The sequence below is a fragment of the Alligator mississippiensis genome, chromosome 3 (assembly GCF_030867095.1).
Source record: "Alligator mississippiensis isolate rAllMis1 chromosome 3, rAllMis1, whole genome shotgun sequence".
Classification (NCBI taxonomy): domain Eukaryota; kingdom Metazoa; phylum Chordata; order Crocodylia; family Alligatoridae; genus Alligator; species Alligator mississippiensis.
In genome coordinates, this window is record NC_081826.1 from 152,255,951 (window position 1) to 152,279,672 (window position 23,722).

Below are 23,722 nucleotides of genomic sequence, written 5' to 3' on the forward strand. Positions count from 1 at the left end.
ACAATACAGCTCTCCCCACTTCCTATACGAGCACAGAGCAGATAGGAAGGGACACTCCTGCCATGCTGGAGCCTCCCAGGTGCTGCCCAGGTCTTCTGGGCAGCACCAAGCCAGGGCCATGGGGAATCCACCCCACTTCCCTCCACCTGTGCATGAGGCGGGCGGGCGGGGCGGCATTCTGCCTAGCTAGAGCAGAGCCTGGGTCTACCAAGCTTGCTGATGTCTGGGAAGAGGGGTAATCCTCTTTACTTCCCCCCCAAAACATACAGAGAACCAGAGACACCCTGCCCAGCCATAGGCAACCCTGGTCTCCTGGGTCATAGCAAGCAGAAAAGCAAGGAAATTCCACCTTGCTTGCTGCTTCCTGGAAGATGGGGTTGTGCTGTAGCTGAGCAGGGTGTCCCTGGCTCCCAGCACCTGTGCATGAAGGAAAGGACCAGGGGGATTTCTCTCCCCAGGCCCTTGCTGCTGCTCAGGAGACCTAGCCTGTGCTCCAGACAGTGTCCCTGGCTCCACTGAGTGGGGAAAACTGGGGGGAGGATTTTCCCTCCTCCCCTCCCCCTTGCTTCCCAGGGAAACCCCACGGGATATTACTCCTCAGCAGAGTTATCTCATTCTTTCACTGGTGCTGCTGACCAGAGAGCTTCTCCAGCTGGTCAGCAGCAAAAGTGAAAGTTCCTTTTTCCCTTTTCCTGACAGCCTGTACATGGCATGATGTATTCATCATGGAAGGATAACAATATCATGATTGGAATAACATCTATGAGGCACCCTCAGATGCATACGATTTCACAGTTATATGGCTTCTGCAGGGCCTCTTACTATCCCTGGGATAAGCATTTCAGACTGCCAAGAACTCTCAACATACAAAACAGCATTTGTTGTCCCCTTTCCAATATCGTGAAAATTAAAATTTAAAAACAGAATGAAAATGGCACAGCCACTTCTGTAAATATCAGATTTAAAGATCTATGGATTTTATATAAATATTCAAGTTTTATGTATTCTACAGTTCCTTATTATTCAACAGGTACGTTTCGCAAATCATTTTGCATTTGATACTTAGCACCCAGAGACATTACAAGAAATAAATCCTTTAAAATAGCTAGAAAGTCTTCATAAATCATAAAAGTCTACATTAAACATTATTTTTTCATATTTAAAGTATACAATTGTATTTTATATCATGTTCCAGCCATAAAAGTGCACTCTTACATGGTCCTGATGCCCATCCTGATGGCACTGACGGCAGTCACTGCAAGCAAACGGAACACAATCTATATGCACGTGTAGTTCACATACTAAAAGCAAAAAAGTAGAAACGGGAAATGTTTCATCTCCAAGACAGTGTAAAAAAGTAAGCAAGCTTATTTGTACAACACTTTCTCTGATGCTCATTCAGAAAAGATCAATGCGTAGCAAAGAAAATCTAAGTTTGTCTTAAACAATTTCACTATTTCTTCCCATTCAATTAAAACAACAGTTTATCACAGGGATGACAATACTCTCATAAGCATAACCAAGTCGTCTTCTCTAACATAACCAGCTCACATTTTAAATTGGAGAATTCAGAGTTCAGAAAATTCTTATCAATAGGAAAGTTTCTTTTTCCACATCTGAAAATAAAACCCTCGATTTAGAAGAGGCATCTAAAACTATGACCAACTAATTAAATTTTAATTAGACAAACTTTATTCTAATATCCCATCTCAAAGATGAGAACAAAGAAAGGTCACAAATTATACTCTATGGCCTCAACAAAGTTACGAAGGAAATAGAATGCTAAAATGTTAGTAGTATTGTCCTGTGTTCTTGCACCCTTATCTCTGAATGAATCAAAAACAGACTTTTTCCTTGCCACATCCTTAACTGGGACTAGAAGCAGGCATTAGAAGAGTCATTGGAAGCAGCAGCTTTATGTGCTCAGCGCATGTGTTCAATGGTGAGGCAGTAAGGTGAAATCTACACTGCCACTGTGTATGTTGCACCTATTCTGTGGAACGGCAGAGATGCATCATGAGCATTATGCCCACATCTTTAAAGTTCGTTAGGAAATGCAAAGATTTCTTACAGCACCATAAAGGAAATCCCTTCCCAAATGCCTTAACCACAACTGTTAGTAGAAAGATGAAATAACTTTCCTAAATGAGCTGAGTATATGCATAAGTCCTGAAGGAACCTTTTACTGCTCCCACTTAACAAGGGATGGACTTCTTTCATGAGCAGACTTGTAAGAAGGATCCCTGAAGAGAGATAAGGAAGGAGAATTTGTGATTGACAGTATATATAATTATACAGTAGTTCACCATAAGCTATCATGTCCAGGACCAAGTGGTCACATGTTATTTGGGTCTATGCTGGAAAGAGCAAGCCAGGCTAGCTCTAGACAGGAAAGAGGAATGCTTGCAACCATCTCCAACTGTAATGTCTAACTCCCCGCCTATTGGAGAAATTGAAGAAGGAGGTGGTTTGCTGAGCCATCAAGGACTTTTGCTTATTAAACCATAAGTGCTTGCTTTTTTGATAACGAGGCATCTAAGTAGCACAGCCACACACTGTATATAGCTGAAATTCTCAAAGTTTGGAAGTCAGCCATTGAATCCTTGAGGGAATAAAGAGCTTGGTTGTATTTTGGAGTTGAAAGTACTGGGACTCTACCACTATCTGAACATCTCTGGATAGTGCACATCCCTGAAGCCAATGATCTCCTCTTGACTGTGATAGCCTCATATCCTATGGCAGTGGTTAGTGTCAACAGACATTGATAATTCATTCGTGATTCTAAACTGTAAGCTTGAAAAGGAGTAGGTCCAGTTACCAAAAAAAGTCCAATCTCCATGGCTCCTTTTCTTTAGGCACTGACTTGATTTGGTCCACTTTGTTAGCCTCCAACACAAATGATAAGGATGGAGTAGAGCTGGAGTAGAAGAAACGTGCTCCCTTGAGAAACTCTGTACCCTATCCGCTCTTATTGATGCCCCCTTTCTCATCCCTGCCCTCCAACACCACAGAGGTTGCCTGAAGTACAGCAGGGTCCCAGTTCATATCACTGATAGGTATAGCCTCAGATGGATCCAGGTCGTGTTAAGGTATCTAGAAAGATATGTGGAGGTAGCTCAGCCAACTCCTCTGGAAAGCTGCACAGCTCTCGTGCCACCCACCCCATCAAATTCAGAAAGATACTGGCATCATCTGTAAGGTGTAGTGCATTTGAAACAGCTGTGCCATGTGGAAGGAAGACCACACAAAGTCCATTATCAGCTCTAATCCCAGACATGACAGCTAGGTAGCTACCAATGGCAGATGATACACTGGGTCTGACTAAAATGATGATGTTGAACAACACCAGGAAGGCATGTAGGCAGTCTACTGCTTAGGATCCTGGGGTGTGGGAAAAAAAATCCAGGCAGTAGAGACATGCTAAATAAGAGGGGATCTCCTAAAACCAATAGTTTGCCATTTTAACATTACCATAGAAACAGATCCCGTAATGGCTGGATTTTTTTCCGGGGCCTACACAACAGAGAGGAGAGCAGTGGCAGATACTCATATGCTTGCAGAGTCAGGTCATCTCTATAAGCAGTGCCTAGGGTGAGAAAATTGCTTACTTTGGTATCAGGTTGATTCAAAAGGGTCAGTCAAGGGAGAAAAGATAGACTCCCAGGGAATCGTAAGATCCTAAGAAGCCAACAACCTGGAAGCAAGAGCTCTCAGCCCACTAAGGAAAAATTGGGGAAACTTATGGTACTGGCAGGACAGCTGGTACCTGTAACAGGGGCCTTTGTCCTTGTCAATTTAAGAAGGAAAGAGCAGCTGAGTTTAAAACTAGCTATATTGGACTACGCAGCCAGGTAACAGCAGGGAAACAGGAACAGGAGACTAGAGGGAAAACATTTGTGCTAGAGGGAAAATATTTGTGCATGGTGGAGGAACTGGAACATGTTTGGTAATGTTGGAAACGCTCTGTAAACCTTGTAAAGCATCAACAGGCAGCATAATTCCACCCTCCCTCCTCCAATCAAAATGTGAAGGTGAATAACTTAATATTTTTCTAACTAACAAATAGAAAGTCAACCTGGAACTCCAAAATGTGTTTCCTAGTAAGACTTTTTTTGCTTTTTTTATAGAACTATACTTTAAAATGTGTATTCAATGTGGAGCAACGTGACCAGAAAGGTAGTGCCCAGAGATATAAGCTCACCTCCTGAGTGTAAGCCAGCAGTCTGGCCCGGCTCTCTGCAGAAGAGAGGAGCTCCAGATGGACCTGCAGGGATCTAAGGGCTAGAGGACAGTACGAAGGGCTGTGGGACTGAGGAAATCAAACCAGAGTGGGGTTTGATTTTAACTGGAAGCATTTGCTTGTATCTTGGTTTATAACTGGGGGACCAGGTTGTGGTTGCGGGGTAGGAGGGGTGAATTGGAGGCCATGCAGCAGAGTGCCAAGGGGGAGCTCTGTGTTAAGCCCTATAAAGGACATGGACACAGTGGGGCTGAAGCCTGGGAGACAAAGCTCAAGACAGTGGGCTGAGGGCTTCAGCAAGAGAAAAGGGGCCAAAGCCAAGGCTCAGACGAAGGGAATGTGGATGGGACTTGGAAGTCCCACGAAAAATAATGATGAAGTGACACTTGTGAGGCATGGTTGTGGCTATGGGGGCAGCTGGAGGCCATAATTAACTCCCCTAAAGTAAGCTACTGGCTGAGGGCACAGATAGAGCCAATAGGGCCCAATCAGCTAGGCCACGTGTGGATCCAAGGGGCACACACTCCAAGGCTTAACCTCCCAACAAAGTACACTTGCCATCACAGCATGGCAGGTGCAACCATGAGGAAGTTATCCTGAAGATCTGTTGGAAACTGGTAGTTCAGCCACTAGAGGCCATTATGGCCACGCTCAGGAGCCGGTTCTTTCATATTACCACTGACATATCCACTCCGAGTTCAAGGTGAAGTGCCTATTCTTTAGCAGACTCTCTTATCTGGGTTTGCCAGAAAAGTGTGCATCATAAGTGCCACCAGCTTAGCAGTTATTGCCAGTTGTGGGTACACATGACACAGCAAGCTGTTGGATGAAACCACTGCATTCTTGTTGTGCTGATGACAGTGCCCAGGTCTCCAAGAGTTTCTTTTGGAGTTTTTAGTGGATGGGAAGCTTCTGCAAATGCCCACGGACTCAACAATGTTTTTACAAAACAGGAAGCACCAGCCAACTTAAAAGGCATGACAAAGCAATGTGCCAGTAAGCTCCAAGTGAGGGACTTACCTCTGGAGTGTGATCTACTCATGGAAAGCACACCAGGTTTGCAAAGGCTGAAGAAGGAGACTGATGTGGAGATGCAGTGCCAGAGCTTGTCCTGACCTGAACATGAAGGATTTCCTCCCTTTCCTTCTGGTCCTAAAATCAAAGGACCTATGATATATATATCATCTCTCTCAGTGATGCGGTATTATCCAAGATCAGTGACGCACTACCTCTGGAAGAATTGGGAGGGCAAGCAGGGAGGGTAAGGAGCGGGGGTCTGGCCCTTCCCCCACCCCTGCTTCTGCCTTCCCTGCCACAACAGTGAAGGGTACAAATTTAAGACTAATTTCCATTAATTAGATTCTGTACATGGAAAAACAACAAATTACATTTTCCATGTATAGACTCTAGTTATTGGGGGGGAAGGGGGGGGAGAGAGGAATCATTGTAAATTTAAAAGTTTTCTTGAATTTGGGTAAATGCAACAAGTACTCAAAACCTTGACTATGCATTTTAAAATACATTTCTATAAAAGAAAAGTCTTACTAAGAAAAGCATGTTGAAGTTCTATGTTGATTTTCTGTTTGTTAATTAGAAAAATATGAAGTTACTCACCTTCAAATTGAAGGAGGGAGGGTGGCATTATGCTGCCTGTTGATACGTAACAGGGTTTACAGAGTATTTCTAACATTATCAGATATATTCAGGCTCATACCTACCTCCTCCTCCTGTCTTGAGCACAAGACTGACTGCCTCTTCACTTTCAACTTTGCTGCCACTAGTACTGCTGAACAAAGGTAAGTAAAATAAAACTTAGAACTTGCTTTTTGTTGCCTCAGTCTGGGGCACATCTAGCCAAAGTATCAAGACTGGCCCCGAGTTAACAACCAGAGGAAATCTGGATGACAAAATTCACATTTAGTGAAGAGTTCATATTTGTAGCAGTAATTTTATTCCTTGACTTAGACATGAAACAGACAAAAGTACAAGTATAGCTTGTGTCATGAATGCAAAAGCAAAGGGATTTATGAGATGGTTGTTAGCATATGGTGAGGTTTTAAATGATATACACAGACACTGTGTGTGTGTGTGTGTGTGTGTGTGTTTGTGTGTGTGTGTGTGCATGCGCGCACGCGCACACATGTGCACACGTGTATGCATACGCATGTATTACACCCATTTAAATAAAATGTATACTTGAAGATGCATGCACATGTTTTAAAGTTACCTTCACATCGAAATGCAGGCAATTCCAGTGGCTTTCTGCACACAGTGCAAAACTTTCTCTTGTAGTGTCCTGGTGGTCCAAAACAATGTGCAACCGGAACCTACCAATGAAAACATATGACACTTAACCTTGACAATTTTAGGAAATTAAATGATGCTTCACAGAAATTTCCTTCTCAAGTGGCAAGTAGATTAGAAGTCAACTTGAAGTGGTACAAATTTAAAATAAAATGTGGGTTTTAATATTTTATATTACATAAAATAAACAATTTCAATATTTAAAAACAAACCAGTGTTTATTATTATTAGTTATACTATAATGCAAGGGACAATAATTTCTTTGAGTGATATCTTCTATTGGACCAACTATGTAGTTGGGATAAACTTAAATAAGATTTTGAATGCAAGACATTCTTTGTCAGGATATAACTAGGGACCTACCGAAATCGTGGCAGAAATGTGCTGCACAGTTGCTCCGTTAATCTTGCATAATTTGCCACGCCCCCTCCCTGATTGACAGAAGGGTCCCAGAAGCCCCACTGCTTGCTGCTGATCGGCCAGGAAGCAAAACCCACTGTTTTAAATATGCCGTGGTTTTTGCCTCCTGGCCAATCAGCAACAAGGGCAGGGCTGCTGGTGCCCCTCAGCCAATCAGTGACAGGATGCAAAACCGACAGTATAATTAAACTATAGTTTTTGCTTCCTGGCTGATAATTGGCAAGTGGCACAACTGCCAGGACCCCTCTGCCAATCAGCGGCGGGGAGGATGCGGGGTGGCAGGGGAAGACGACACAGCAAAACGAGCAAGACTAAAGGAGCTATGGTTTCACTAGGTCCCTAGTTCTAACTTAACAACATCCAAGGACTCTAACTTAGAAAAGAGCACTGCTGTTTTAGATGATCAACACCCACATATGAAGATGTGGACCTTGATCTGAAGGGTTTATAATCTAATTGGATGGATATACAATTAAAAGGTGTCCAAAAGTAAATATTCTGCAAGTTAATTTTATAAAGGGAGGTATTATTAAATCTTTCCTTTCCTGGCCAGTAACCATATACCTTTTGTACCTGTCCTAGTACTGGAGCCAACCAGCTGACAAAACATGTCCTATACTCTACTCTGCCCACATAAAACAGAAAATTGCCTAAAACAGTGGTCATCAACTTACACCCACAGAGCTTTTGGATCCAGCCTGTGGAGCTGTGGCTTCAACAGCATTTGGCAATGGGGTGACTCTGCCTGAGCTGCTTTGCAATTAAGCACCTCAGGCTTCAATGGAGACGACTTTCACCATGCCACACCACAGCAGCAGTCAGGTCCCAGTGACCAAGATGGGTCACAGTCTGGCCCTCTGCCGGAAACATTGGCAACCTCCAGCCAAGAGAGCCAATTAATGTTTCAAAGACTGGTCAGCAAAGACATCTATTCTGAACCTCAACTGATCCTGTTTATAGTAGATGAAAGAGACCAGACTGAAAATTATTTTTCTGAATTCTGAGGAAGATATACTACCAGTCTTATGGTCCAGAAAGGAACTCAACTTCCCACTGATCAGTAATATATTTCAAGGTTCTGTTGCTAAGGGCTAAACTAATAGTTTTAGCAAACCTTTTAGTGACATTAATGCATGAGATAAAAATCTGTTGTTTTGCTCACATATCAAGTAATATCGCTGAAATCCAGAAATAAGTAATGTACCAAAATAAAGACTAGGAGAAACACCCTAGTTGAGCAGTTAAAACTAGATGCCCTACTTCTGATACAGCCTGAATTTAATAATAGCTATAAGTGCATCTTATAACCAAGTCTCTTCATCAAGCACAATAATGCTACCAAACTGCAAGAATCAGTATCTAAAAGACAGAAACTGACACTAACAAGCGTGAAAACTTAACATTAAAATACATAGTTAAATATATGATCCACACCCTGCAGACAATTTTTAATACCATACTGTATTAGTATGATAGCAATATGCAAGACAGACAAATGTGCTTTTCAGATTTTAGAATTCAAATTACTCCTATCTATAAATTGTGGTTAGCTTTCAATACTTAAAATTTAAAGTTTTATATAAATGTAGCAGTAGGCAACCGCCAATCCTTTCTTGACCACGATGCATGCATAAGAGATCACCAGGATCTTTAATGTGTATGCCTAGGGAAGAGTATGGAGGAGTGGAGACCCCCCCAGACTTTCCATCTCCCCTTTCGACCATTGAGACAATATCCAAAGGCCAGACCGAGTCCAGAAGTTCGGTGCCTTGATAGCTGTAGTTATATGAATGCCCAGGAATCATGTCGTCTTGATTTTAACAAACCAACACAGCCTCCATGACTAACCAATAAACTGTCATCCTTCACAGCTCCACGATAATAAGCTATATCCTATTTCTGATGAAATTTAAAATAATGATTTAAAAAAGTACTGCAAACAATTTTTAAAAGCAGATTCTAGATAATATATGACATCATGCAAACATAAGGCAGAGGTAATAACTTTTATTAGACCAACTAGATATTTGCAAAAAAAATTCTTTATTTGCAAGGTTTTGGGCATAGGCACCCTTCTTCACAGCATTTATCAGTGACACTATCAGCTACACCAGCCAAAAAAAGCCGATTGCCGATAAAGTTAATTTTCCTTTTATTGGTGCTGATTTGATATGGACCAATATAAATTGGTGCACCTCTAGTTAAAAGCAACCATGTAATCCTTTTTGTACAATCAGTTCAGCATTTTATTGATGGTGCACATCCTCTCTCAAGCACCAAGATACAGTGCTCATCAACATACATACAAAACCCATACTAGAAGGCAGATATATGAACAGAGGAAGGGAAGGAAAGGAAGGGAAGGATGGATAAACCCAAGAATGTTCATTGTTTAGAAAAATATTTTGGGTGGACAGGAGAAATATCAAGACTTTTTTTGCTTCCTGTTAAAAAAATGTAAAGGGGAAGGGGGAAGGTGGGGGATAGGTTTTGTTTCTAGAAGGGAAAAAAGTTACCCTAATATTGAAAGAAGTTGTTGAAAATCATTTACAGAAGCATAGGCTTAGAAGAGGGATGTTTCCCTGTGTAAATGAAGGAAATACTTAATCCTAAATCCTCTTGAAAACCTCCAACAAAGGAATTCCTTGAGCAGCTTGTTCCATTGTCCTACTGTTCTTAGAGTTGAGAAGTTCTCAGAGACATAATCCAGATCTGCTTTAGTGAAGTTTAAACCTATTGTTTGATGATCTGCCTTCTGTACCAGGAGAGAACAGTTGAACATGGAACCTTTTTTTATAGCATCCTTCAATTATTTGATAACTAATATTTCAATTTCCCTTTCTGCAAACTAAACATACCTAGTTTTCTCAATCTTTCTTCGTAATATTCCAACACCTTTATTATCTTTCTTCCTTGACTTTGAATCCCTTCCAATTTCTCCATATCCTTAAAACACAAAGCCAAAGTTGCACACAATACATCCAGTGCTGAGTAAAGCAGCACAGTCAGCCCCCATGTCTTACATGCCCTTCGTCTATTAATGCAACCCAAAACTATATTTGCATTTTGCAACTGTCACACTGCCAACACAATCAATCAGGAATCTCTCTATTTTCCCTAGTACCATTTATTTTTAAATGATCTGACAGCAACTGAGCCAGGACATGAATCTGTGGACCCCACTCCAGACCTCCTGCCATTCTGATAGTGATCATTTAGTTACTCTTTATTTGTATTTATTCAACCAATTATGTATCCACCTAACATAAATTCTTTCAAGTTCACATTTCTCCAGTTTACTTATGAGAATGTAACACAGAACTGTATCAAAATCTACTATATCCAATACATTATATCAACCACACTCCCCGCATCCCCACAATGAATTACCCCAAAGGTAATCAAACTGATTTGGCATGATTTATTTTTAATACAGCATACAGCCATCTAGGGATTGCTTCTTCCTCCTCCAGATGTCTAAAAATGGACTGCTTGAAAATTTTCTTTCAACTTCCCAGGCATTTTAGTCAGTCTGGCTGGTCTATAATTTCTCAGGTCAACCTTCCTCTCACCCATCTTTAAAAAAAGATAGACACAAAATAATCCATGATTTTGTAAGTACTGCTGCAGGAGCTGAGATTTCCACCAATTTTTTTCCAGCAACTTGGGATCAAATAAATCAGACTCCATTGCCTTCAATTCACTCACAGCTGGCATAAGCTCTGGCATGCTCTTTCCTAACAATCCACAGCCCTGTTTCTGTGTTTTTATTAATTGTTAGCTTCCCAATCAGTTTGTTTAATTAGGCAAGACAAAAAAGTCATTGAGCAGCTCTTTTCCAAAAAGTTGTCCTCTACGTTATGAACTCACTGGTCATTTTATGATTTTCCCTCATTTTTTCCCCATCAGATACTAGGGAAATTAAAATCCCCCATGAGTGTACCATAAGTTTTACCTGGTCTTTTTATTGTTTCTTTCTTTTTTTATGGTCAATTCAACTACAACCAGACAATGAACAAGGACTATTTAAATGAAGTAGAGAACAAACTAAACTACGAGACAACAAGAGAGACAGAGAGCTTTTGATGGATCTGAATTCAAGTCAGCAGGACCAGATGAACTTCATGCCAGGGTACTGAAAAGAAAGTCTGAAGTAGGTGTCTGGCCCACATTGTCTGCACAGAAAATTACAGGATAAAATCATTTATCTTAACACAATCATACCTTCCTTTATAACCCCTTAGTCCATGGTAGTTCAAAGGAAGTAACAATTAAAACATGTAAAAAGGGACAGTTGTAAAAACATACAAGCCCTTTGAAACATTTGAGAATTGGCTGAAGTGTTCCAAAATAATACTTCAATAAAGAAATATTATTTTCCTGTAAAAAGATACTATTTTGGAGTGTTTTACTTAGTTACTTGCACAAGGGGATTGGAAGGAAGATCTTGCCAGCTGCCTGGCTCCATGTCCTAGAGCAGTGCCAGGTCCCCATTGGAAGACCCTGCACCCAACCATAGATTCATAGACACTAGGGCTGGAAGGGACATCAGAAGATCATCGAGTCCAGCCCCCTGCCCCAGGGGCAGGAATTCAGCAAGCATAATAGGATCCCAGCAAGATAAGCATCCAAATGTCCAGATGCCTGCTTGCAGCCCCCCACTGAAACCAGGGCAAATCTCCACCACAGCAAGCCAAACAGGCTGTCTCCCTCATCCCCCCCTCCAAGGTCTTCCCCACACTCCCCCAGCTGTGAGCCCCCTCCTCTGCCAAATGAACCATCTCAGTCCAGGGCTGGCAGCAGCTCAGCTCCAGCTTTCAGCCCAGACCCTGAGACCAAAGCTGGAGCTGAGCTACTGACTGCTCTGAGCTAGTACTTGAATAAAAGACAAGGCTCCCCACCCTTTGCTGACTGGGTGGAACAGGGGGATAGACACCCTTATCTTGGCTTTGATTAAATAAGATTGTTGGAAAATTCCTGTTTACATGTTTGTGCATTTGGCCCCTTTCTCTTCAAATATCTTAGGATTGTCTGGTCCAACCCCCCGCTTAAGGCAAGATCACCTTATTCCAAGTAATCCTAGCCATCCAAAACAAATCCATTTTCTAACCTCCTAACAAAACCATGTTACTAGACATTTGTGTTATTATTTATTGGCTTTACCTGGTCTGCATTTTTATTTTCCAAAGGACAGGTTTGATTTAAAAAAAAAAAAAACTTCTCTCTTTACTGTTAGGGTAACAATAATTTGTATTATCGGGGAGCAAGCGATTTAAAACTGAATATGAAGGCATGACCTGTGGCCTAGCAAAGCTGCTAGCCACAAGGCAGAATGATATCTAAACCAGCCATTTGCTTATGTTAAGTAACCATCTTAATTGTGTTAACCATTTTTCTGGAAAAAGCAGCAATTAAGCCTGTGTGCTGTAAATCAGCTACAGTAAGGAACGAGATAAGATAGAGGGGCCCTCAAAAAGGGTGGCAGATGGTACAACCTAGACAGAAAAACAGACTGGAATGTGAAAAACAACACAATTAGTAACAAAATCTGAGATGAACATATGCAAAAAGGTGAATGGTGATTGGTGAAGAAGCCTCCAGAAGCTTCCAGGTGTTGGTCAAAGTCTGCCCATTGACCGAAGAAGAAAAGTCAAAGTCTTAGACAGGGGTGTAGGTTGTAGCCGTGTTGGTCTAAGGACATAGGCAGACAAGGTTCCTTGGGTGAATTTGATATCTTTTATTAGACCAACCCAAATGGTTGGAGAATGGTTATTAAGCAAGCTTTCGGGTTCAAAAACCCTTCGTCAGGCTAAGGAAGCTGCAGCAGTTGGTGTGTGCTCTTCCTGGATGGAATGAAAAGTAAACAAGCCAGGGGCTGGGCTGGGCTGGGGAGTCAGTTGCCAGGCAGATTATAATGTGTCAAAAATCCAATGTCTATGTTTAGTCCCTGATCTCTAGTATCCAGCAGGTTGATGAAATGGAGCTCAAAGGCTCGTCTCTGGGAAGTGTTGTGTAAGTTTCCCTTGAGGATCAGGACAGAGATTGGAGAGAGAGTGGCCCTCCTGTGAGAAACATGCCTCCACCAGTACTTGGGTATTCCTGTCTTTGATAGATTTCCGGTGTGCATTCATTCTGGTGCACAGTTGTTGTTTGGTCTCTCCTACATATTTTCCATCAGGGCATTTGGTGCATTGGATGAGGTATATTACATTTCTGGAGGTGCAGCTGTAAGATCCTGGGATGCTGCTGGCTCTGTTGTGGGGTGTAGTAATAGTGGGGGTGGTGGAGATGTGTTGGCAGGTTTTGCATTTCTTGTCCTGGCATGGTCTGGATCCTTTTGGTGTGTTCTGGGCTTGAGGAAGTTTGCTTCTGGTGATGAGGTTGGCAAAGTTTGGTGCGCTGGTTATGACATATCACCCCTCCCTTGAACCTGTATGAAAAATCCTCAAACAACTGCAACCCATACTAGAAAGAGACCCTATTCTTAAAAAGATCTTCCCAGAGCCACCCATCCTAGCCTTCAAACAAGCACCGAACCTCCAGTCAAGATATTAGGACTGACACGCAGCTTAATGGGCAAGATCAGAGATGACCGTTCCAAATCCAATAGATAGTACTTGTTCACTTTTTTAACTGCATCAGTACCCCAACAGGGTATAATGTGCCATTGGGCATGGGTGACTGGTGCCTCCCAAGTCTGGGGGGTCACCAGAAGGGCAACAACCAGGGGGAGGTGGATCCCCCAGTGGCTGGTCACCAAGCGCACCTGCAGCACGGCGGTGGCAGAAGTGTCATCACTTCCGCATGCAACACAGCAGCGGCACAAGTGCCGGCACTTCTGCCACTGGTGGAGACAATTTCGGGGGGGGGGGCATTAGCACTGTGCCCCCCTACCAGCTGCTTGCCGTCAGGGGAGGCACCAGAGCTCTTGGGGGAGGGGGGCACATGCCCCCATTATGCATCACCCAGCAAATTAGCTGCGTGGTGTTCAGTTCAAATTCACCTTCATTTACTCTTACCTTTCCTCTGGGACATTAGACCCCAAAAGGCTCCTAGCCAATGGAAGGAGAAAAGAAAACACCACTCCACAGAATACAGCTCAGATTCCATGACACAATCACAGAAGAACAAAGCAAAAGTAGAACAGAGTACGGTTGCATTCCAACATGGAGTCTGGACAGTAAATCTCTCTAGAGGGTTCTCTTACAGGTTACCTTTAACACATTTTAAATCTGCGGAATGTTATGCCATCATAAAGTTTGAATAGTTTCAGAGTAGTCATAGGTTAGCCTTAATGTTGCCTCAGACCTGCACTACTATAACTTGCCATTAGAGTTCCTGGGAAGCAGGGGCATGGACAGCAATTACGATTCTATCCCTCCCCAGGGGCGAGAGAGGAGGAGGGAGGGGAAAAAAAAAAAAATCTTGGGAGGGGGATGGGAGGAGGGCATTTGTTTGAAGGGAATGGGAGGAGAGAAGAAGTAAAGAGAACGGAGTGAAGATAATAATCCTAATAATAAAAGGACCAAAATCTTGCACATGTTGTTTCACTGAATTGGCATTGGGAAGGATTGGGTCAATACTCAAATCAGGGCACAGCTGCAACCCAGCAGGCTCACTGCATGCCACATCGGGGAAAGAGTTGTGTTAGCGTTCACACCAAGGCAGAGCCGAAACCCAGCAGGCTCGCTGCGTGCATGTCACACTGGGGCAGAGCTCACACCCAGATGAGAATGGTTTCCATTTTCTGGCTCATTCTTTTCAGGGGTAGGTGGTAGTAGGATTGCTGCTGATGTTTGCACAGGGGTGCTGAAGCAAGCAAACAGGTGAGTTGCACCTGGGTGCTCAGAGTGGCCAGGGTGTGCTGGGATCACATGCCCTGGAGGTAGTAAGGAGTGTTGGCTTGGGACTAGCACCACCTCTCTGGGCAGTAGAGTTCAGGAGGTATGAAAGTTTTTCCACAGAGCAAAGGGAAGGGCTGGGAATGGTGCATCCTAGAACACTGAAGGAATGAAAATAGTGTTTTATCTCCTCAGAGAAAACTAACTACGCTGGAACGACCCAGGTAAAATGGATCAAAAGATAACCCTCACCTGAAGTGGCATACATTTAAAGGGTACTTAGCACAAGTTAGCATCCTTTAAGGGGTGAATGCTTTATGCGCCTTTATGATGGTTTAAAACGGGACGGGCAATTATTTTGGGCAGAGGGCCACTTACTGAGTTTTGGCAAGCTATCAAGGGCCGCATGACAGGCAGCCCAGGGCAGATTAATATTAATTTTCTAAATTATTTCAGGGCCCTGCAGGCCAGATACAATGGCCTCGCAGGCCACATCCAGCCCACATTTTGCCCACTCCTGGTTTAAAAGGTAACCTGTAACATCATCTTCTCTCTCCACTTATCTTTTCATTTCCTCCAGCCTGCTTCCACTCCTCTATCTCTGTTTTCATGCTAACCATTTCATGTTCTTAACTATCAATGTTCTTCTCTATCTTCCAAAATCAATTGGTATCCTTGCATCCAATTGAATCACTTCTTTTTTTTTTTTTTTACTTAAATTCTTGGAAATTAACATAAGATTGATAGATACAACAATGGATGTCATCATGAAGGTTAAACTTGAACTGTTGATGTTTCCTGCTCTAGAGAGAAAGCTATGAGAGTTTTAGAAATTAAGGGTGCCTGTATACGAGTAGGGAGGCTGCTCCAATGCACTGGAGAATGGGGTGGGTAAGATTTGATAATCTTATTAAATGACTGACCATAGTTAGGTGCTACATTAAGATCTCAGGGAAATGGTTTTATGTTCAAAACTATTAGGACTTCCAACTGTTTTGTGGGGATCACTAATTTGGGAATCCCCATACGTAAGCAAAACCCCACAGCACGAGACAACGCCTGAAACTTCTGGCCATTAACCATGGCATGTTCAATGCAAACTGGATCACTCAAGTGTTAGTGTTAATAAATATAAATTCATCATTTTTACTCCAATTCTCAGTTTTTACAGTAATTGATCAAAAGCACATTAACTGACATATGCAACCACTTGCACGCAACTGGAGCCACTTGGAAAAAAATCCCTTACTTATGACGAAACAGGCAGAAAGTAGTGATCACTTCCTTATTTCCCTTTTCTAATTTGAAAAATTAGAGAAAATGTCATGCATACAAACAAGGCATCTGCCAACCTCTAATCTACTCTGCAAAAAATAAAAGAAGAAACTAAAAATAAAAATCTTGGTGGACACTTGCTGGTCTCTATAAATATGTTTAATCAACAATTCTAGGAAAGGGCTTATTTGCACATTCTTTTTTAGATATCCCCTAGACCCTGTACTTTACATGGTGTTTTTGGACTACAGTCTACACTTGATGTGCTACCCCAGAAGTAGAATTTTTGGTAACTATCACACACACACTTTATATAAACTAGACATAGAGAACAACTATTAGAAGTGCCCAGCTCCTCTAAAAGCATGTATTTAGAATGGAGACTCTTGAAAACTAAAGTGTAAGTATATTTTTACTATACAGAAAACATAAGGAAAGACAGCATTTAACATGCCAGAAAATAAATGGGGGGGAGAGGGAGGGATGGGGTTGTTTTTTAAGTGACTATTGCAGATACCCAACAAGACCCATAGGGTACAGAAAGCTGTTTACAGCTGTGACCAACCAAGTGTATGGCTGCAGACGCCTTCAAAAATGGCCAACCAGGTGAAAATCTAATCCCTCACTGCATGAGGGGCCAGATGAAGATATTTCAAAACAAAGCATCTTCTGTAATTTCTGTCTGTGCTGCCTGCCAGCCACAAACCCCACTGAAGGATGAGGCGGGTGGTACTGGAGCCCACCCCCACCTCCTGGGGGGGGGGGGGGGGGGGCGCGTGTCAGGGCTCCAATTCACCCACCCTATTCTCCAGTGCATTGGAGCAGCCTCTCCAACTTGTATACAGGCACCCTTACTTTCTAAAACTCTCATAGCTTTCTCTCTAGAGCAGGAAACGCCAACAGTACAAGTTTAGCCTTCATAATGACATCTATTATTGTATCTACAGGCCCAACAACTGATTCCACAGTTCTTCTTGGTAGTATCTGGCAGATGACCTCATTTTTATGCTGGACTGTCAACTGACAAGGTTCTTAAAAATGATTATCCACTTAAAGCAAATCATGAATAATTAGTCAACAAGGCAGAACCATCACTGCTTGGTACTGGAATCAGGCAAGGCAGATTGTTCATAGTGCTTTTGGGGGTGAAGGGGGTAATCATCTTCAATTGTATTGCTCCACCATTTGTCCTACATAGCTCTCAGTCCCTGCACTTGCTAGCATATTCAGCCTTCTTTGACACAGATGTCAGAACTTGCTTGGTACAAGATGTTTTCATCAAGCAGTTGTGCAATGCAGTATCATTTTCATCAAATCAGTCTAAATATATTCCAATATCTGGCCCTAGAATTCATCTGGCTGCAGAGTATAAAGACATCCCTAAAGTTTTTTCAGTTGTTCTGATCATTCTAGAAGCAATATTAACAATACTAGTACTAACCTACCAGAGCTGTTTTTACTGCTTTCAGTTTAACTAGGTAGAGGGGTGCCACCTTGTGGTCTTTCAAGTGGAGCTAGAGAGAAATTAAGTTTTGTTAAGGTGTCAGAAGTCAAACCCAATGTTCCATTCGTTAAATTTTTGACATCTCTCTGACAAGCCAAAATACAGCAAGTTAAACCGACACTAAAAACTATCCTCAGCCTAGTTTGACTGGCAGCCCAACGCTGTTGCACAAGATGAAAAAGTTAACTGTGTAGAGGCCATTAGGAGCCATAAAGTGATAGCTATGGGCAGCCTTGCATATCGGACATAAGGGTCTATCCTCAAAATGGATGGAATTGCCTCCTAATGAAAAGTGCTGCTTCTAACGCTATGTCCCTCATCCCAAAACAGAAGCTTGTGATAAAAATCACACCCCGGGAAGCAAATAAAGGGAAAGGAAGCTCTTTCTGTGTATGCTTCCCATTGCCCCCATCCTTCCTATTCCTGCACCCACATCCACATACATACGCACCACCCAAAAAATTAAACATATGATGACATCCTAACCCCAGATCCAGTGTCCTAGTTAATTCCTATATGCTCATTACATATGTTACATAAAATATTGACTCTGGGTGGGTTTCAATGGCATTATATATAAAAAACAAACAAACAAACTTGCAAACACTTCAATGACATCAAAAGAAGAAGCAGGTGCGTCTCATTTCAGAGGTTCCCAAAACTGCATGATTACTGCTCTCTCTCAGTAACTGTTTTATTATCCCCACTTTGCTTCACTCAAATGGCCATTAGAACAATTGTGTTGTATTTTTCTAGATTTTCCTTAATGTTTTTTTACTAATTTATGCTTCTGGCATTTTACCACCTCATCTTCTCATTTTCATGCTCCTCTGACCTTCATAATATCTTTGCATGCCTTTAAGTTAGATTTGTTACTATTTTATCATATATTCTTTAATACCACACATCCTCAAATAAGGAATACACTTTGTTTTTGCAAGGCAGAATGTAGAGAAAGAGAAAATTTTCTCAAGAGTTGCGAATGTCTTGTGCTCTTCAGGAGGGCTTATTCCGTCGCACGCAGGACGCCTCCACACAAGCAGCAACATGCAGTTTGTGGTGCCTCAGTCTTTTGAGGCGCCACAAAATGTATGCGGTGCACATTAGTCCATTTGCCACACTGCATATTTGCAGAATGGCAGCAAAATTAAATACTAGTAAATCCCAGTATCTAAAAAATGTGGCAAAAACAAGTGGTGCAGCATGGCACCACACAGCAAAAACTAGCAGCACAACACAGCACGGCAAAAATGAATATGTGCCATTGGTATTTGTTCCTGGGGAAATGTACATTCCCACTCATGGGAACACACCCACGGTGTCCAAGAACTGTGACATCCCAGGAAACAGTCTGGATGAGCCAACAGGATCTTCCTGCAATGGCAGAACAACAACAAGGCTAAGCCCCATACCCCTGTAAAGGCAGTAACAAGGCATTTCTTTACTGTAAATAGCTGAGCTCTATTTTCCACAGTGTTTATTAATTTCTTCCATCCTGCAGGAAGATTTATTTGCAAGTGAAATCACGTGTAAAAAATCATCCTGTGGTTCCAAAAATGAGGCATCTTGCTACATTTCTAGTAGAGGTCTTGCCTGAAATTGAACATATTCCTACCAAGTCAAAACCTAAAACGAAGAAAGTAGAACTCCATATGTTGAAATTTCAACCTTTTCAAAAGTAAATTTGTTCCAGTTTTGTAAGGGAATAGAATAAGCAAAGTTTAAGATGCAACAACTTACAAAAGTAAAACCCCCCAAACAAACAAGAAAAAAACCTAATTCCTTGCTAAACAGCAAAGACTTTACATGCTCTCACTAATGTGTAGAAATGTGATAATGTGCTAAAATCTTGCCCAGGAAGCTATGCTTAATATTGTATGTTAATGAATCTCATTTGATTCAGTCACCATAGTCCATTATTACAATTCTTACAAGCAATGACACATTCTTAGACAACATCTACTAAACTTTAAGAAATGCAAATCACTTTTCAAGGCAGTTTGTCCATAACAACATGTGCCAGGCAAGTTCAAAAGAAATCCTACTTAAAAAAAACTGCTGAACTTTAAAGATATTTTAAAAATTTCACTGTTAAATAATGCATTTAGCTTATATAAAAAAGCATTAGATTAAGAAGCCAGATTTTTTAAAACATTAACAATATTTAGCAATAAAAACATGGAGCTGTTGCTTTGAATAAATTTGACAATGAGTGCCGACTCACCCTTACAAGACTTGGAGCAATACATGAGCATGGAATCTTCACATGTTTGAGGCACTTCTCATGAGACATAAAGTTACAAACTGTGAAAACAAAACGAAAAAAATGTATCCTTGATACGTTTTTCAAAAACAAGTTAATAGAAAAAGATTAAATATATCCAAGCAACATGAACAAAAGGCAAGCTAGTTTTTCCCCTAGGTTCTGATGTGTACATGCAAGTGTTCTCACACACACACACACACACACACACACACACACACACACACACACACACTTGCATTTTTATTTTATTTTTTACTTAAGATGTAGCAAAACGTAGTCTTTCTAAACTAGTGTCTATACGAAATCTAAACCAACTAGCAACAGAGAGACCTTCATATCACCTATTCTCCTCTTCCTTTACTGTCAAAAAAGTTATACTCCTTCCATCACCAACATGTTCCTCTCCCCCCAGAAACAAACATTATCCAGAGTAGCCTTAAGTTTAAATATAGCAAGCTGCCTATGGCTGAATTTGGTTCCTTGGCACTGTTAATAATTTTTCTCCCTCAAGGTCACTATAATCAATAAGAAATAACTAATGGCTAATAAGGCACACTGTCACTAGCCAACAGAGAAATGGGGAAAGACAAAGCACAGGTTAATTACAAATTTGAAAATAAACTGCAATTTTTACTGTGGAAGTGATACGTAAATTATGTTAAAGCTAATACATTGTAGCCCTTGGAAAATAAATTTTCCAACTTCTTTTGCTTTAAAATTAAAAAAAATTATAATAAGAGCACAAGAAGTCACTTGCTATTGGGTTAAGTAGTGGCAAGAAATATGTTTTCTTGTATGGACCAGGACCTGAAATATGACATCCTGTTTTTGGAAGGCAGCAATGAATAAAGGTCTACCATACAGCATGGGTAAGTAACTGATGTCTGGGGCCATGCTCCAGGTCTAACTCTGACCCTGCACGCCAGCCCAATCCGGTGCATGGGACGTGTCATCCAGCTAGGGGACTGCAGCGGTGGTGATTAACAGCGCTACCACTCCCCCAACACCAAATTTCCAGAATCCTAGTGATCCATATTTCTTCCACATAAAACATGCACCCCAATTTCCCCTTGCCAATTTGGGGGGGGGGGGGGGGGGGGCAAGGAGGAGAAATGTGCATGTTTTATGTGAGGAAAATATGGTATTTCTTGTCATTCAGGACCTTGTAGGATCATTAACTGTTACTACTTAGAAATTAACACATCGGACAATTACTTCTACCCAGACCTTGCTATATGGAACAGTGGTATTACATAGTAGCAGTTGGATTACGAATAAAATATTGGCTTTCAGATCTCCATCAATGAAAAGGACGCAGATGTTTCAGAATATTTAATCATGCTGAGAGATCATTAACACATAATTAGGTTACTAACAACATTATCATTTCTTGAGAAAAGACTCGTAGATGCCCATGTTTGAAGTTCTGAACTTCACAACTCATAAAAAGAAAATCAATTAACTTTAACTATTCTTTACACCTTAACTTGCCACCTGTACAAGAAGCAGTGTCATTATCTTGTGGAATATTCATGGATTGTGACTGCATAAAGAACTTCTAGGAGTGTTATATTTACAATATGATATTAAAATATATAGCTTAACATATTTGGATTGTTAGAAATCCTACATTTTAGTATGCTTGCGGTAGAATACCAATGGGGTGCTCGCCACTTAGAGGGCTGCATGGGGAGCAGCAGGAAAACACCCAGACATGGTCGTCACAGACAACTTTAATTATTCGACATCTCCTGGGTGGAACACTGGGCCAGGTCACTTCAGTTGCATTCCTTCCTGACCTGCATTGAGGAGCTCTCCTGACTCAAGAGTTGCATGGGCCAACCATAGACGACACTCTGCTAGAATTGGTCCTGGCCAAAAAAGATGACCTGGTGACAGACTTAAATATAGAGGGCAGTCTGGGCAACAGCGACCATGAAACCATCATGTTCACTGTCAGTCACAAGGCAGACAAATCTGATAGCAGGGTTAAAGTCTTGGACTTTAAAAAAAATGCAAATTTCAACAAGCTCAGGTCACTAGTAGGGGAAGTGCTGCAGGACCAGGGACCAAAGGCAAAAGGCATGCATGAAGAGTGGCTGTTCCTTAAGGACACGATCTTTGAAGCACAAAGGAAATTCATTCCCATGTGGAGAAAAAGAAATGGAAGGGCTAGGAAACCCTCTTGGCTAAACAGGAAAATCACAGTCCTCTTAAGAAAGAAGAAAGAGGCTTATAAATAATGAAAGCATGGGGCAGGACAAGGAGGACTATACAATGATGGCACACACTTGTAGGGAACAGCTTAGGAAGGCTAAAGCAGCAACTGAGCTCAAATTAGCAATGGGAATCAAGGACAACAAGAAGTCCTTCTTTGGGAACATAGGGAACAGGAGGAAAACAAATGGGAGTGTGGGGCCATTGCTCAACAACTTTTTGCCCATCCACAAGAAGGGCAGGAGGGAGGACCCGGGTAACTATAAGCCGATTAGACTCCTTGATGAGTTTTTCCAGGACTTTCCCTGGGATAGAAGTTAGGCTATTCACAGTAAGCTTGTAGGAGGTAGGATCCTGAACGACAGCCAGCATGGCTTCATCGCAGGCAGGTCCTGTCTTACCAACCTCATCTCCTTTTACCATGAGGTAACTTGCCACCTAGACAAGAGAGAGGAGGTCGACATGGTATACCTTGACTTCCAAAAAAGCCTTTGATCTGCTTTCCCACAATGTCCTCGCAAGAAAATTGGAGGATCGTGGGTTTGACTCCAAGACAATCAGGTGGGTGCGGAAACTGGCTGCAGGATGGGACCTGGAGATCTGTCGTCCTGGCAAGAAGTGGGCAGCAGTGTCCCACAGGGGTCCATGCTTGGTCCAGTACTTTTCAACATCCTTATCAAAGATTTGGATGTGGGAGTGAAGAAGCCACTGGCCAAGTTCGTAAATGACACCAAGATATGGGGGAGCGAGGTTACACTTGAAGATGGGCTACAAGTACAGGTGGACCTAAAAAGGTTGGCAAGTTGGGTGGATCAGAATCTGATGAAGTTCAATGTCGAGAAATATAAATTGCTCCACCTGGGGATGAACAAGCCCCTGCTCACTTACAGGCGTGGTGGCGCCAAACTGACCAGCACCATAAATGAAAGGGACCTTGGGGTTATAATAGACCACAGTATGAATATGAGCTGGCAGTGAGATGCTGCAGCCAGCAGGGCAAAGAATACGCTGGCGTGCATCAATTGATGTATCTCCAGCAAAATCAAGGAAGTGATTCTTTTGCTCTACTTGGCATTGGTGAGACTGCAGCTGGAGTACTGCATCCAGTTCTAGGTGCCGCACTTTAACAAGGACATGGACAAGCTTGAGAGAGTCCAGTGAAGAGCCACCCGTATGATCAGAAACTTGCATGACAAGCCATATAAGGAAAGGCTGAGGGGCCTGGGACTCTTCAGCCTGAAAAAGAGAAGGCTGAGAAGGAACCGGGTAGCAGCTTACCACTACATTAGGGGAATACACATCAAAGGCTTGGTGAACAGCTGTTCACCAGGTCACCCTTGGGGAAAACCAGGAATAATGGCCACAAACTCCTGGAAGACGGTTTCAGACTCAACATTAGGAAAAACTTCTTCACAGTCAGACTGTGGAATAAGCTCCCTCCAGAAATGGTTCAGTCACCTGCTCTGGACATCTTCTTCAAGAGGCAACCGGACAGTCACCTTGCTGGGGTCACTTGCCCCCAGTTGCCTTTTCTGCTTGGTGCAGGGGACTGGACCTGATGATCTTCCGAGGTCCCTTCCAACCTTACAATCTATTAATTGCATTAAACACACAAAACCAGCACTTGAAATTTATTAAATAAAACTTTAATGTGC

At 42.1% G+C, this 23,722-nt stretch overlaps 1 protein-coding gene across 2 annotated transcripts in view; it reads right to left on the reverse strand.

The window, feature by feature from the left end:
- Positions 1–23,722, reverse strand: part of DGKQ (diacylglycerol kinase theta) — a 149,417-nt gene that overhangs the window by 92,200 nt on the left and 33,495 nt on the right. Inside the window, exons 1-4 of one of the 2 annotated variants that reach the window (XM_059724538.1) lie at positions 6,468–6,549; positions 5,959–6,026; positions 5,261–5,392; positions 1,216–1,301 (exon numbers count right to left, since the gene is read on the reverse strand). In XM_059724538.1, coding sequence (XP_059580521.1) covers positions 1,216–1,301; positions 5,261–5,282 — 108 coding nt within the window. In that variant the 5' untranslated portion in view covers positions 5,283–5,392; positions 5,959–6,026; positions 6,468–6,549. Of the gene's footprint in view, positions 1–1,215; positions 1,302–5,260; positions 5,393–5,958; positions 6,027–6,467; positions 6,568–19,808; positions 19,889–23,722 lie in introns of those variants that run through there. The other variant, XM_019490650.2, reaches the window with a different exon arrangement.